A 14,464-nucleotide genomic window follows, 5' to 3' on the forward strand; every position below is an offset into this window, starting at 1 on the left:
CGTATGGACTTCACTTCGCTCCAAGCCTCCTGTATCTTTGTATAACATAGGCCAATTCAGGGAGATCCTGTCCATCAATTATAAGTAGACAGTAGACTCCCAGACTCCCCGTGGCTCATGGACAACCTCTGTTAACCGAAACCACACAGCAAAGTCCGTGGAGGAGACTTATCTGTAATTGTCCCAACTACGCTCCTGTTCAAGGCATGTGACGGTAAAACCGCCACATTGTCTGACTTGATTTCAAGGCCATGGATTCAACCGGGCAGAAACAGGAGACAGGATCCGACTTTGTCTTTCCCAAAAGTTACAATTTCCCACCATTCTTCAGTCCCCAACCAACGGCATTGACAAGGGAGGCACAGTTGAAGAAATGGTCTATCTTGGTTCAAAGATATTGCAGACACCACCGCATCTTCCAGCTCACCATTATTGATGCGCTGGACACACCGCTCTTCAACAATACCACATTAAAGAAGCGGCTGAGTCTAAAAGATGCCAAGGCGGTCATCGATTATATGGCAAGCAAGGAGGGCGAAGAACGCGCCGAATGGTTAAGTCCGGAAAAGGCCTCAGCCTGGATATGGTGGCGCAAACCCGAGGAATGGGCGACGCTGATCGCAGGCTGGGTGGACGAGACAGGTCAAAAGGGGACTGTGCTGACACTCTACGAACTGGTCCAAGGAGAAACCACAGAAAAGCAGGAATTTTATGGAATGGACATGCAAGTGCTCCGGAAGAGCTTGCAGACTTTGGTGAAGAAAGGCAAGGCTCAAGTATTTGGTGCGGAAGACCAACAGGGAGTCAAGTTCTTTTGATTGTACTCCTGAAAACAACCCAACGGGCTTCATATCAGTTTGGCAGTCGGTGGAGTACTCAAACAACAGAATTTCATCATCGACATCACAGCCAGGACACCAGCTATACCTCGTACCGGTCGGTAGGCAGAATCTGCTGAGACATTGCACTCTCCAGGAGCCAGTCCGTAAGAACGATTCGTGGCACCTTTCGACTTCCTTCAGCCATCTCTCGAAACCGATTCCACATGGGCTTGTTCTCTTTCTTCTCATCGGTCAGCAGATACACCTCATGGTTCACATCGCTGTCTGTGCTGGCATCACTGTCTGCCCGCCCTGAGGGCACTGTTTGACCTTTGCGGTTTCTCCACAACAAACAACGCCCGCCGTTGGCTTCGACAATGGTTTTGAAGGTCTCAAATCCTCCGCCTATGTTTTCCATGCAATAGATAATCCGACCATGAAGAAGTCGGTTCTGGTTTTGTCGAGCCCTCTCCCGAATGGACTTGAGGGATATTCCGAGGCGCTTCTCGGTATCTTTATCCTGCAATAAAAAGTCCTCGGGGTTCAGCAACTTGTTCTCCTTTAGACATGCCTCGATGAAGTCGGTCGTAATGACCATGGGCGCATATGCTAGGGCCGTCACGAACTTCTGTGTGCGAACTATGCGCGGGGCGGCGAGATGCGTGGCTCTTGCTGGTTCCAGCGTGCATATGATCCCTAACCCGCGAAGTTGTTTCTGGAAGAGTCAGAACATCGAGAAATAGCATTTGGAGGCTCAAGAGACTCACCTTGTCGTTATCTTCGATTCTAGGATGGCCAACCCATTTTGTGTAACCTGATATGACCAGGTGCATGAGTGGCGTAGGAGTGCCTCGCTTGACCTTTTTCGATTCAGGCTCGCTGTCCATATCCTTGTCTTGCACCTGCTCTACAGACCGCTTCCGGGCAACAACAAGAACTCGCTCATCGTCCGCCTTTCGTCGGCCACCATACACGACGCCTCCCACCCGTTTCTTTTCTTTCTCGTACAACAGTATGTCGGGTGTCAGCTCATGTAAACGTGCAGATGCAACCTCTTTGGATTTTCTGCTCTTGGTTGTTGAAGGCGTCAGGTTCTCCTTGCCTGTGGGTACGAATCTGCTGGGGGCGGGAGTCTGCAATTGTGCCGCCGAAGCATCTTTAGACGCTTGCTTGCGACTCGATTTCTTGGCCGGCTTGTCTTCTGCTGCAGGTACGGTGTTTTGGTGCACCTGACGCATTGGCGCTGTCTTCTGTGCATCTTTTGTATCTGTTTCATCATCGGAAAGGAAAAACTGCTCAAGCACCCTTCGATCCAATTGAGTGTGGCCCACAACATCACCCAAATTTGTCCGATGCGGGAAATGCGTGTACCTTCCGTCAGTGATACTCTGCATCTTCCAACGCGCATAGCTCTCTTCTAACCACAAATGATTGACAATATGGATTCCCCACTCTTTTGCAGCCGCACACTTTTCGCTTATAACATGTGCAGTAATCAAATGAGTGTTGTCTTGTTTCAAGGTCTTGGTCGCTTCGGCACCGGTTGCGTTGATCAGATTTTCCAGATAAGTCCTCGCTTCGCCGCTGTAGTTGGAGACACTGATTTTCAGAGAGGAAAAGCCTGGGATTCCCTCCCGCGTTACAGGATAGTGTAACAGCCGTCGCAAAGGAGAAGTCCACTCATCCGTCTGGATAAGGAAGTAGAGCCAGGCCAGGTTTCCCACATCTTTTCCTGCTCTTGAAGCAATCTTGTATTCTTTTCCTTCGCGGTATTTACCAATGTACATGTCGGCCTCCTCTACAGAATCGGTCAACTTTCCTCCACTGACGGTAATGATTCCGTCCAAAATGCCACGCAGGTATTCTGAGATGCCGAGATCTCGAGAAAGGAAAACTGTTTTCTTCTTGAAAACCTTGCGTAACTTCCGGGGCGCACCCGCACCCGGCTGCTGTTGAGACGGATCAGGATCCGAAGCTCCCTCCACCGGCGTCTTCCTCTTTCCAGCAGGCGCTTTCTCTGACGGAGGCAACAGAATCTCCGGGTCTGGAAGGTTATAAGGTTGTTCATCAATCTTTCTCCCTAGTTTCAGGCAGTCGTCGACCCAGTGAGGCAGGACAATCTTGACGTTCAGTCGTTTCTTAAGCGCATAGACGCATGTGTCCGAGTCTATGGAAAGCGTGATGATGTGGGTGACTTGACTGGTAAGCTTGGTGGCAAAGAGACCTCCCATGGCAATTATACCGCCAGCAATGGCATCTGAGTCGCCCTGCGGAAGGTCGGCCACACAAGCCACGACATCGGACATGAAGAAGCGTGGATCCGGGTTATATTGACGAGGGTTTTGTAACTTGTCCTTCGCAAGAGAATGTGTAACCCACATAGGTTTGACTACCGGTATGAGGGCGTCACAGCAAGCGTGGTAGTCGGGGAAATCATATGTCGTAGAGATAACATGGGTAATGCCGCGGAGGTCGAGGCTGCCTTCAGGGTAGTTGTCGATGACCACTTCTCCTCCATGCAATTCCAGTTCACTCGACAACTACTTTAATCAGTGCATGTCCACAAGAGTCGCGTTCACCACCCACCGATCCAGCATTCTTGTCCGTCAAGCCTGCAGAGCGGATGATCGCGAAACGGCAATTGGCAAATCGGCCTTGCCGTAGAGGCTCGTCACCGTTCATGTTGGGCGAGGATGAGGTGCCCATGAAGCTCGAGAGGAAGTCCTTGCAGGTGTTGAAGAGCGCGGTAGTCATAGAAAGGCATAGGATGCAAGTACCATCGACATCGATCGCATTTGCCCGACTGGAGACTCGGATGGTGGCACTTCACGCGTCACGGTTCTGGTGAATTATTGTTGCGCGTGTTGGCGCGTCTCTCAAAGTGGCCAAGAGCGCGCCTTGTCATGTGACCACAGCCTTGTCCGCAGTGTTCGTCCAAACTCGGAGGAACCCCTCGTACCTAAACATTGTTCACACAACTTTTCCAGGTATTTTCTACGGTGGTGCGGAGTTCACTATGACAATGAGAGAGGAGTCCGACCCTGATGCCAATTGAGACCAGTCTCTACAATCGCGTCGGCTGTTTTTCGGCAATTCCCAACCAACTGGTCAGTCAAGGTGAGACAACACCTTTGAGCGCCTGCGGATTGGACCTCGGTACTTCCCCAAAATGCGGATCGACAGCAACTGGCGGGACATTTTGTTGACTACCAGTCGCGAAATCCCAATCGCAATATAGAGGTATTGACTATTCTACAAAGACATCTACGCTTATGTTCTCATCTCAGTGACTCGACTTTGCTGCGGTCTCTCGGCCTGTGAACCTACTACCCGCCACCTCTCCCCCCATATCCTCCAACATGTCCTCCTTTCGAATCGTCGAGCATACCATACCAGCGCAACATATCCGAGAATGGCCCCGAGCATTGGCCGAGTCTCAGGAAGACGTGCTCCAGCTGGCAGTGAAGCAATATATACCCAAAGACAATGCACATCCGCGGCCTGGGGATGTAACAATCATCGGGGCGCACGCGAACGGATTCCCCAAGGAGCTGTACGAGCCGCTATGGGACGAGATCCATGCTCGGTTACGAAAGAGCGGCATTCGCATCAGAAGCATATGGATCGCCGACGTCGCCCACCAAGGACACAGCAGTGTCCTGAACGAGCAACTCCTGGGCAATGACCCGAGCTGGTTCGACCACTCGCGGGACTTGCTTCATCTCATCAACCTGAAGAGACACGAGATGCCGCGGCCATTGATAGGCGTTGGCCACTCCATGGGCGGTGCCCAGCTGTACGTGGAAACTGGACCATCACTCTCAGAAAAATACTGACCGCGCGCTTTTGTTTTTGTTTTCCAGGGTCAACCTTGCTTATATGCACCCACGTCTACTCACCACGCTCATCCTAATCGACCCCGTCATTCAGAAATATTCCAGTGTACCACCAGACGTCGGTCCCAGTCCAGCCAGACTATCAACGTTCCGTCGCGACGTCTGGCCTTCGCGGCAAGAGGCGGCCAAAGGCTTCGAATCAAGCAAGTTCTATCAGACATGGGACCCGCGGGTGTTGGACCTCTGGATTCGGTACGGCCTCCGCGACATGCCTACGCTGATACACCCTGAGGATCCGCCCAAAGTGACATTGACCACTCCCTTGCACCAAGAAGTGTTTACGTTTTTGCGTCCCAATTACGAGGGCTACGGGCACAACGGGAAACCGGTCAACCGGAAGACTCACCCGGACCTCAATCCGGCCCTGCCAGGAATATACCCGTTCTATCGCGCCGAGGGGCCTCAAACTTTCTTTCGCCTTCCCGAACTCCGCCCCAGTGTCCTGTACGTCTTTGGCGGCAAGTCCGATGTCGGCACTCCCGAAAACTGCAAGGCCAAGATGGAAACCACGGGCGTCGGTGTCGGCGGTAGCGGAGGCGCACCTGCGGGCCGGGTGAAAAGCGTCTTGTTCGAGGATGTCGGCCATTTGATCGCCATGGAGGCTGTGGATAGAACCGCCGACCATGCCAGCGCATGGATTGCGAGCGAACTGGAGATTTGGAAACGCGATGAAGAAGAGCATAACCGGGTCTGGCAGGCCAAATCCCTCGTCGAGAAGCAGATTGTCGATGAGCAGTGGAAGAAAATGATTGGAGGTCCTCTGCGAAAGCCGAAGCAGACCAAGTTATGATGGATACCACGACATCAGAGCACGAACTCGACCGAGGAGATATTTAGAATGGACTGGAGACCCGAAGCCCAAAGCAGACGTGGATTTTCTTGTCTACTGATATGCCGCCATCTTTCAGCCACGTCAAAACTCGCGTGAGTTTTTGTTTCGTCAAAGTCAGGAATGTGGAATCCGTCGTGCCGGGCATCACATCCCCCTTGGTGGTGGTGACATGTCGCCTATTGGTGGCGGATGGCTTTCTTGACAAGCAATTTATGTGGCTGGCTCGACTGCTGAACATATACAGTACTATCGCCAGATTTTCGACAAGGAACAAGGTTATTTACATTGGATTCATACAACGCCGCATATCATGGACTCCAGGCCAGGAGGTACATAGCTACAAGTAGACCAGACTATAATTGGAAAGTCCAGAGGCTCTGAATCAAAGCAAGCTGTACTATACTTCTGGCAACTCTCATCAATGTTCATTCCTTCGGTCTCTTGTTATTCCGACGCTGATCCAGCTTGGGCTTGTCGCCTTGACTTCCACCAACAAAAGGAGAAAAGCAAAACCCGCACCGTACATCCCCAGACGACCTACCGAATCCAACATTCATATCGTAGCATGATTTAAAAAGAACGGCCAAAGCCTTGCACGCGATGCTGATAGTTTTCATTGCACTTGAAAAAAAAATATTCGTTCAAACACTCATCCGCCGCCCTTTTCTGTCTGGATGTGACCACCGATCCTGGCCCTGGGGCCGGTCCACCTCAGCCGATGGTTCCTGTTCGCGTACAAGCAAGCGCGCTTGTTCATCTCCACAAGGAGCAGGGTGGAGGCCGTCATATCTCCCTTCAGGCATGCCGCCTCTCCTGTAACCGAGGCCCTCCGCCTCATCAATGATATCGACATGGCGGATTGTGCCATCGTCGCCGACGCCGACGGGGGGGGACACCCTGGCGGCCAGAACCCCTAACGCCATAGATGACGCGGTAGTTGCCGAGGCGCTCAGCGATCTCGTCGCCAGTCAGCAGACAGCCGGTATCGCCTAGCTTGTCGACTATGGGACGCAACAGACGAGCCATAGACAGATGGCTGGTGTCCTTGATGATGGCCTTGTTGGCAAACAGAACCACAGCCAGTAACACGACGGCTTGGGCGGTCGGGATGCCGCCGAGGACGGCGGCGGCGTATTTCCATTGGACCTGCAGGATCTGGGCGGGCGCGGGTCCATAGCCCGTGACGTTGAGTCGGGGCCCGTCGGTGTCGAGAGCCGAGATGGCACCGGTGGTGAACTTCATGACCAGCCGGGCCATATCGTCGGACGAGATGTTGCCCGGCGGACTCCACTGCGAGTCGGCCGGATACCGCACAACTTGCAAATTGGCCATGGGCAAGTCGCCGCGGGTGACGACGCCGGACCAGCCGATCGAGCCGGCGAGGATCGTGGCTTGAAGATCCGGGATCTGGTACTGCGACGGGTTGATGTATTCGTGCACATTGTCCACGGGCGACACGTTGACCAAACACGACCAGAACCGCGGCTCCGGCACGTCGTTGGTCATATTGTCCGCCGTCTGGAGCGCGTAAATCTGCGCGCATCGCTCCCCACAGTCCGACGACATGTTGCCCATCCATGTCGTCGCTCCCGTGGCCACGTCCTCGATCCACCATGAGTTGCTGTTGCCCTGATTGTCAACCCATACCACCCCCCACATCAAGTCAGAGTCGTTACTCTGAAACCCCCCGTAGCCCCCGTACGTGACTTCAAACGACTCGCATGACGCCGTCACGTTCACCGTCCGCGACGTGGCCGTTGACTGACTGAACGCTAAGGGGGATCGATCGATAAACCGATACCAGTACATTGATTCGTCGGCGTTGGTGTATACGACTTGCTGCTTCCCGTTGTCGTCATCGAATGTCGTGTTAACCACAGAGTAGTCCTGCCCGGTCACGCCCCATTGGTTTGCGACGGCGGTTTGCGCTAAGACGGACGGAGCACTCTCCGGGTCGTCTCGGTACAGAGCCACGGTTTCCTGGTTGCCAATATAAGTGACGTCGGAAATGCTGACATTGCCTAAGATTTAATAATGGTTAACAAAGTACGGTGCCACAGGATCCACCAAAAAAGTCGGCTTACCATAAGTGAGGCGGACATATTCTGACGACACGTTGATCGAGTATGTCAATCCTACCAGGGCCGTCGAAACCTGAAGGCCGAGGTTAACCAGCAGCCACAGCAGGGCCACCAACTGGGTCTTGTTAGGGTACCATTTCCCGCGCGTCCGGCCAGCCCAAAGCAGTCTCAGTGTGTGAGACTGGCTGTCGCAGTTCATGACGAGCTCAAAGTCCTGGAGGGTCCGATAGCCCGAAGCAAGGAATCTCCACCGCATCATTTGGGCATAGCCCGTCAGGGAGGACGACAAGTTCAGACCGAGGCATAACGAGAAGCCCGTGATCAACGCATTGAAGATGTGCTTGATCGTCGAACTCATCCCAATCAGCTTTGAGAACCCGTACATGCTGCCGGCCATGGCAGCGCAGATAAGCGCGGTAATGGTCCACTGGAAGCTACTGTTGAACAAAAGCCGGGCACGCTGTCGACGCCGATCGAAATATCTGACAGTACTGGATGGAGGCAAGGCTGCCCCATGTTTCTCAGACAGTTCATGCTCCCAAGGCGATGCTGCTGCCGGTACGTTGAAGTGGGAGACACTGAATCCCTTGTTGGCAGACCAAATGGATGATCGAGAGCTAGCATTCCGTCCAGCTGCTGAACAGGTGTTATAGGTTTACCTCGACGACATAGTGCTTGAACAAACCTACCTGGACGAAGACCAGGACCATTTCCGTCGAACCCTCTGTAGGAGGTGTCACCAGGCTGGCCGCCTGACATCTCCCATTGCTGATATCTGAGCGGCTGGTTCTGTGTACTATACGTGCCATCATCTGGACTGTGCAGGTAAGGGATAGGATCGTAGGCGGGATTCCGAATGGTGCTGGAGAAATATGAAGGCTGTTGGGCTTCCGGGTTGGGAGTCGTTTGGGAGTAGTCAAAAGGCCCGAGTGGGATATAGTGAGAGCCTGCCATGGTGTACGTTTGTGCTTCTCGTGTTCACTAAGGTTCACCTCTTCGACTCCAGAAGCGCATCGCCCAAGCGGACGGCGCACAACCAAGGCCACAGCTATCGACCCAACGAGGAAGCAATATTTGGCTGGTGTAATGTCAAGACGTGCGCCGGCAGGGCAGTCCTTTTGAAGACTGCCTCAAGTGCAGCACGTCCACCATGACTAGTAGTAGTAGGTAAATACATCGGACAGCCTCAAGCCTCCCGCAAAGTGTGCCTTGAGAGTTCCACCTACCTGGTCCCTTTGAGGGGTCCCTGTTAGCCATGCATCGGACCTAATTTCTCAAGCACCAATAAGATATGACAAGCTGAAAGGCGTTCGTCCTTAACGAGCATCCGGGGGTCAGTGCCGACAGGCTTGGTATGGGACAAAGCCACATGGTACAGTGCAAGGTGGGAAGCGAAAGTCTTGGCTTTGAAGCGAAGCCTCAGCCCGCAAGAGTGATTCAATCAGAACGGTAACACGGCAATCTCAGTAATGCATTGAATCCTGCCCGTGGATTCTGGAAAAGACAGTAGAGATCGTCTTTCTCCACGGCGGCTACTTACCAAACCTCCCGGTCATTGTTCAACATTCAAGACCTGTGCAAAGGAACCCCAATGTTTAAAGAACCCTCGTTCGGCTCAACTGACAACGACAGACATCTGTGCGTCTGTGGCGCCGCCGAGCTGGACGGTGGTGGTATTTAGAGGACACACTAGAGGGTTGGCATGCAATTGTGTGGATCTTTTGGTCAGCCTCAGCCTGACACGTTCAGCCGTTCGAGAGGTCACACTTCGAAACGCGAACAGTTCTAGAGACAATCTTGTCATGAACATTGTTGACTTCTGCTGAGGGAAAATATTGGCCGATATCACAGTTTGTGAGGACCATTAGATCGAAGTTCGCTTGTGGTTGTGCTGAGATGGAAGAAGCGGAAGTAGCGTGAGACCACCGAACGCGCTTTTCTCGATACTAGTAGTCCAACAAGAACAGGGGCGGAGCAGGACCTAGCTCCGAAGATAGGCGTTTGTTTTGTGCTACACCAGGCTCCCTGTCGTGCTTTGATTTGCGGGAAGCCCGAAAAAGTCATCAGTCAGCCTTACCTACTATTTATTAAGCCCTGGTGCCATGTCATTTTGATTCCTGGTTGGTCGCGCTCGCGAGTTTGGGGACAAAAGTCCCAAATTCCGAATCATGTGATGCACGCGAGAAACCATGACTAAGGTAGTACGGCACTGCGGCACTTCCCGTTTTGGTAAGCCGAAGCCTTGCTACTGTCGGTAAGATCTACAATCTATTTGAGATACATTGTAGATTATGCTTGACATATAGCATACAAGGCAAGACTATGCTGATCCTTAGATCCCTTCCCATGGGTATCAGGGGGACCCGACGTTTCGGCACCCGCCCGTGGAATGATATGTCGTCGCCGTGCACCCGGTACTGCGGCCCTTCATGGCGCTGAGTCATCAATTGACCTCGCTAGTCAATGGCGGACTGAGCTGGGCTGGCAACCTTCCGTGGTGCAGTAGGAGTAGACTGTTAGTCCAGAAGGCATTCTCCCGCGGAACAAGAGACGGATTCAGGATGGTTCAAACCTTGGAGTACAAGACTGTTTGTTGCCATGTCAGAGGAAGGAACATTGCGGGCAAAGATGGATACCCACCAGGTGCGAAAATGTCAATGTGCTGTTTTGCTTTGGCCCACAGCTGCTGCGATAGGACTGCAGTGAGCGGAAGTATATCGGGCTCAAGTGGTCCTGTTCAAAGTGTTCTCAACCATACTCGACTCAGCTTCCAACATCATTTGAGGTGGTCCGGGAACCGTCCTCGGGAGACTTACGTCTGGTCAAGCAGATCTGACCCAGATTTCTTCCGACTCCGACCATTTTGGGCTCGATGTCGTTATTGCTTCTAGAAGCAACATCTTGATTAGTGGCGTAGAGGCGAAAACCCAGCAGGTAAACATGTCTATTCTTGACCGGGACTTCATGACCTAAGCCGCGCAACAGAAGAGCTTCCATAATTCTTGGATTCCCGGCATCATCGTCTGTCTCTGCTGCGATGGCCGGACAAAGCAACTTGGGACCTCACTGGCTCTCCATGGTTTCCACCTGTACTAGTACTAGGATAAACCCCACTGCTGACCCATTGGCAGTCATCGTTGGGCAGATATCAAAGCTTATCATTACCTCAGAATCAGATCAGCTTCAGGCAATAAGAAGGCAAAGCGCAGAACAACAGACACATGTGCAACCTGAGTATCTGATCATCCTAGTCACAGGCGAAGCCATCACAGCCAGGCGTCCATGTTTTGATATTCGTTAGCTTATGGTCGCTGCAGCGGGCAACCATCCTACTAGTACTACATCGACGGCGGTGGTTGATATCGCTAAATTTAGCTCAACATCGCTAACTGTCCAAGTGGCAATCAATCGAAGGCGATTGGTCTATCTCCAGGATAACCGATCTATTTCCCGCTTAGCGTGCAACAAGAGAGCGTGGCTAGAGGACTTTTACACCCACTAGTCCTTTTGAAAAGCACTGCAGTGGCAGTGAAATAGGGGGACCCCACTTCGGCTGTGATTGGTGGCCTTCGCTACCTTTAGCTGCTCATCCCACTATCAAAAAACGGACATCCTAGTACAAGAACGTAATGATGTTGATACTATACTTTTTTCATCACGCTCAAATCTCGCTCCCCCTGGGTACCATCTTCTTTTGGGAGCTCATGGTACTTGGGCATGACTTGTGGTGCAAGTTCAACCTCTACCTTTTATTCCACAAGGTGCAGTGGCTGGGCTGGCTGTCTGTCTCAGCAGCACACCATGCGGCCCAACGCCACAAGCCTTCGGACCCGTTTCTGACCTGTCAGGTCTCGACTCACCTCACGCCCATGTTTAACCGCGACGGACGCGTTCAAAATGCAAGCATGTCTCAGAGAAAGAGTGGCGGGTCGACGCCCAGCAGTGCCTAGGTAGTGCACATGCACGAAATGCATGCAGAAAGCACCCAATCTCGAGCAAAAGATGAGCTTCCCCACAGTTCAACTTTCTCCGGACTTGTACCCAGTGAAATCCGACTGGCTATACTGGTCTTTGGTTTCGATCGATGTGGGTTTGCCAAAGTGCACCTTTGTACGCTTTAGACCAGTCCGGCTCCAGCCACGACGCAGACCGATCTTGCATTTTCACCCCTTCGCGGATAGACATGGAACATGGAACATGGATCTAACGTCCGTCGGGGGCAACCGTGGTCATGAGAGTGTGCAAATGCTACTTTGGTCGTAGTTCAAGTTCACATATATCTTCTTCTCCCTTCCGCCCCCCTTGCTGCAGTGTCCGTCCTTTTTTTCTTTGTGTTACAACAACTCTCCTGTGTACAGTGTTTACTTTAGCTGAGTGTCTCGTGTTTCATTTCTCCTCCGGGCCTGCTGTGTTCTCTCTTTGGTTTTTTCCCTCATCATAATTCGGAACCCTCGTTTGAAAAGACTCCTTCGACAATATATCTCTTTCTCACAATTCGACATAATATATCCTCAAAAAAGCCACCATGCAGTTGACCACCTTGATCCTGGCATCTATTGCCACCATCGCCGCAGCTCAATCTACATCGAGCTCTTCCTGCCCTGGTCAACTGTAAGACCTATCCCCCCCGCACCACCGAGAGCAAAGTGAGAGGTTTTGCATAGCTAACATAACTTGACACAGCACTCTTGATGCTTGCAAATCCTCCATCCAAGGCCAGATCAACTCCTGCGGCCAGACCGACTACTCCTGCCTCTGCACGCAATACGTAAACATGTTGACCTGCTATGCCAACTGCCCGAGCGACCCCAGTGTCGGAACCGTTCAGCAACAGCGAGACCAATACTGCCAGGATGCATCTGTATATGGCAGCACCACTACCTTGGGCACGGCTCCCGCCACGACCGCTGGTTCGACCGCCGCCACCACGACCGGCTCTTCAATTACTGGATTCCACACCGGCTTTGCCAGTGAAACTGGATCCGCTGCCTCTGCGTCCGCATCTGCCACCGCCTCGAGCAAATCCGACAATGCCGCCGCGAGCCTGGAGATGGCTGGTGGTGTTGTGGCTCTGGCAGTGGCTGGGTTGGGATTGGTTTTGTAAAAAAGAAATGGAAAAAGGACACATCCGTTTTGGGTATTCGATTGCAGCGTGGGACAGCATTTCAGCATCGCGTTTGGTTCGGAGAAGGCCGGTAGCTTCCGCTTCTGTTACTGCTGGGAGCGAAGAGAAAAAGGAATGATTAACAAGGGCACTTAATCCATAATATCTTTACCAGACTGCACGCTGCTGCTTCACTTGTTCCGCCGTGACCGCCGCTTCGGAGGCTGCTCCTGTTTGTTGTCGGCAATGTCGGCCTCGGATGCGTCTCGCTTCGATTCTTTCTTCGTGCCTAGTTGGTTACCCGGTTTCCTGTCGCTGCTACCATCGTCCTCTTGACCTTTCTCTTGCTCAGATGCCTCACTGCCTGATGCCTGGTCGGGGCTCTTGAGGGCAGCCTCCAGAGCGTTTCGTTGGGAAGGTTCTAGCACATCCAAGTGTGCGAGGACGTACGACACCTTCTCCAGCTCAACTGCCTTGATGCCCAATTTCTTCAACACTGGTCCAACTGCTCCCAGCAACTGCATGTATTCCTTTTGAGTATACTTGAGTTTCTCGCTCTTCGTTGCCGGGAAGAACCACATGAACATCTCGTCCTGAAAGAACGGGATGTGAACTGGCTCATACACATTCAAGATCAAGGTTCCGGTTGCGGGACCAATGCCAGTGAGTTTACAGACCAAGTCGAGGGCGGCAGATACTGTTGAAGTTGGAGGCTCTTTACCGTCCTCCGACGTCGAGAGTTTCGCCCATGCGAGCTTGGTCTGCGTCTGGACTGAAGCGGGGTCATTCTTCCTCACCAAGGCTGGCAGGAAAGGGCGCGAGTGGCCGTGAGTTCTGGGAAAGGTCAGGAATCGAAGAGGTATAATTGCGAGTTATTTCATGGGAATTAAGTCAACTTGAACGCTTCATGTCGGAGCATAAAATCAATAGCCACAAGGAAGGCCAGGCACTGGGCCAAGCATATATTATCCCAATATTGGGTTCTAAGAAGACCTCAAACAAAGACAAACTGATGAACGACAGGTGCGAGAGCCCGGAACGTGAACTTGAGCGTAGCACCCGTAGAAGACGAGTGTTGTTCGATGGGCAGGTATTAGGACTGCAAACGACCGACGTAGACCAGATCAAGCTTACATCTTCCATTGCACCAACCTCTCAAGAGCCTCCTTCGTCAATGCACCCTCTGCTACGTCGGCAGACGAGCTACCAACATCGTCTTCGTGTTTAGTTTCCGACTTCAGAAGAGCGATAGCACCAGGAAGTCCTTCATAGCGCCATCTGTCACGTTCAATAGCGTCGGAAATCTTTTTCGGGTCTTTCAGCTTGCTCCTATACACCTTCTCTACCAGAGAAGGATATAGACCTAGGGCTTCCCGTATAGCATCATTCGAAAGTGTCGACGGAGGTGAGAGGACCATCCTTACATTCTTCCAAGATCGATTGTTATGGTAGGCAAGCATTCAGGATATCATGATAGTAAGTGTCTAGGAATTTGATGTCTTCCAGTTGTGAAGGAGGATTACCGCCATACATGAGGTCGCGGTCGGACTCTTTGAAGCTGAGAAGTCGGGTCGTCGCACGTGACGGGAGTTTACCGAAGATGTGACAAAATGGGCACCCTACGTGCCAAGTATTGTAAAGACGTCGAGGACCGTCTTTCGGTCTCGACTAGCGTCGTACGCTATCGTATAACCCCTAGAAAGTATATAGTCTAACGAGACCCTAGGCCC

At 52.3% G+C, this 14,464-nt stretch overlaps 7 protein-coding genes across 7 annotated transcripts; 3 read left to right on the forward strand and 4 right to left on the reverse strand.

The window, feature by feature from the left end:
- The first annotated feature begins 3 nt into the window (after positions 1-3).
- Positions 4-2,288, forward strand: HMPREF1120_03621 (WNK lysine deficient protein kinase). Its single transcript, XM_009157700.1, has one exon. The coding sequence runs from the start codon at positions 252-254 to the stop codon at positions 816-818; it is 567 nt and encodes a 188-aa protein (XP_009155948.1). The 5' UTR covers positions 4-251; the 3' UTR covers positions 819-2,288.
- HMPREF1120_03622 (uncharacterized protein) lies at positions 702-3,861 on the reverse strand. The gene is made up of 3 exons (XM_009157701.1): positions 3,408-3,861; positions 1,589-3,361; positions 702-1,536 (listed from the first exon to the last, which is right to left on the reverse strand). The coding sequence occupies exons 1-3, from the start codon at positions 3,573-3,575 to the stop codon at positions 922-924; spliced, it is 2,556 nt and encodes an 851-aa protein (XP_009155949.1). The 5' UTR covers positions 3,576-3,861; the 3' UTR covers positions 702-921.
- On the forward strand, positions 3,797-6,094 carry HMPREF1120_03623 (uncharacterized protein). The gene is made up of 2 exons (XM_009157702.1): positions 3,797-4,617; positions 4,685-6,094. The coding sequence occupies exons 1-2, from the start codon at positions 4,181-4,183 to the stop codon at positions 5,505-5,507; spliced, it is 1,260 nt and encodes a 419-aa protein (XP_009155950.1). The 5' UTR covers positions 3,797-4,180; the 3' UTR covers positions 5,508-6,094.
- HMPREF1120_03624 (uncharacterized protein) lies at positions 5,734-9,701 on the reverse strand. Its single transcript, XM_009157703.1, has 4 exons — positions 8,857-9,701; positions 8,320-8,784; positions 7,634-8,266; positions 5,734-7,570 (listed from the first exon to the last, which is right to left on the reverse strand). Exons 2-4 carry the CDS (start codon positions 8,582-8,584, stop codon positions 6,387-6,389), a joined length of 2,082 nt encoding a protein of 693 aa, XP_009155951.1. The 5' UTR covers positions 8,585-8,784; positions 8,857-9,701; the 3' UTR covers positions 5,734-6,386.
- Positions 9,702-10,196: 495 nt separating this feature from the next.
- Positions 10,197-10,492, reverse strand: HMPREF1120_03625 (uncharacterized protein; the record flags this gene model as incomplete). The annotated part of the gene is made up of 2 exons (XM_009157704.1): positions 10,197-10,363; positions 10,447-10,492. 2 exons carry the CDS (start codon positions 10,490-10,492, stop codon positions 10,197-10,199), a joined length of 213 nt encoding a protein of 70 aa, XP_009155952.1.
- An 807-nt stretch (positions 10,493-11,299) lies between these two features.
- On the forward strand, positions 11,300-13,830 carry HMPREF1120_03626 (uncharacterized protein). Its single transcript, XM_009157705.1, has 2 exons — positions 11,300-12,241; positions 12,314-13,830. The coding sequence occupies exons 1-2, from the start codon at positions 12,156-12,158 to the stop codon at positions 12,732-12,734; spliced, it is 507 nt and encodes a 168-aa protein (XP_009155953.1). The 5' UTR covers positions 11,300-12,155; the 3' UTR covers positions 12,735-13,830.
- Positions 11,849-14,324, reverse strand: HMPREF1120_03627 (ADA HAT complex component 1). The gene is made up of 2 exons (XM_009157706.1): positions 13,869-14,324; positions 11,849-13,568 (listed from the first exon to the last, which is right to left on the reverse strand). Exons 1-2 carry the CDS (start codon positions 14,192-14,194, stop codon positions 12,926-12,928), a joined length of 969 nt encoding a protein of 322 aa, XP_009155954.1. The 5' UTR covers positions 14,195-14,324; the 3' UTR covers positions 11,849-12,925.
- Between the last annotated feature and the right edge of the window lie 140 nt (positions 14,325-14,464).

The sequence above is a fragment of the Exophiala dermatitidis genome, assembly GCF_000230625.1.
Source record: "Exophiala dermatitidis NIH/UT8656 unplaced genomic scaffold supercont1.3, whole genome shotgun sequence".
NCBI lineage: Eukaryota > Fungi > Ascomycota > Eurotiomycetes > Chaetothyriales > Herpotrichiellaceae > Exophiala > Exophiala dermatitidis.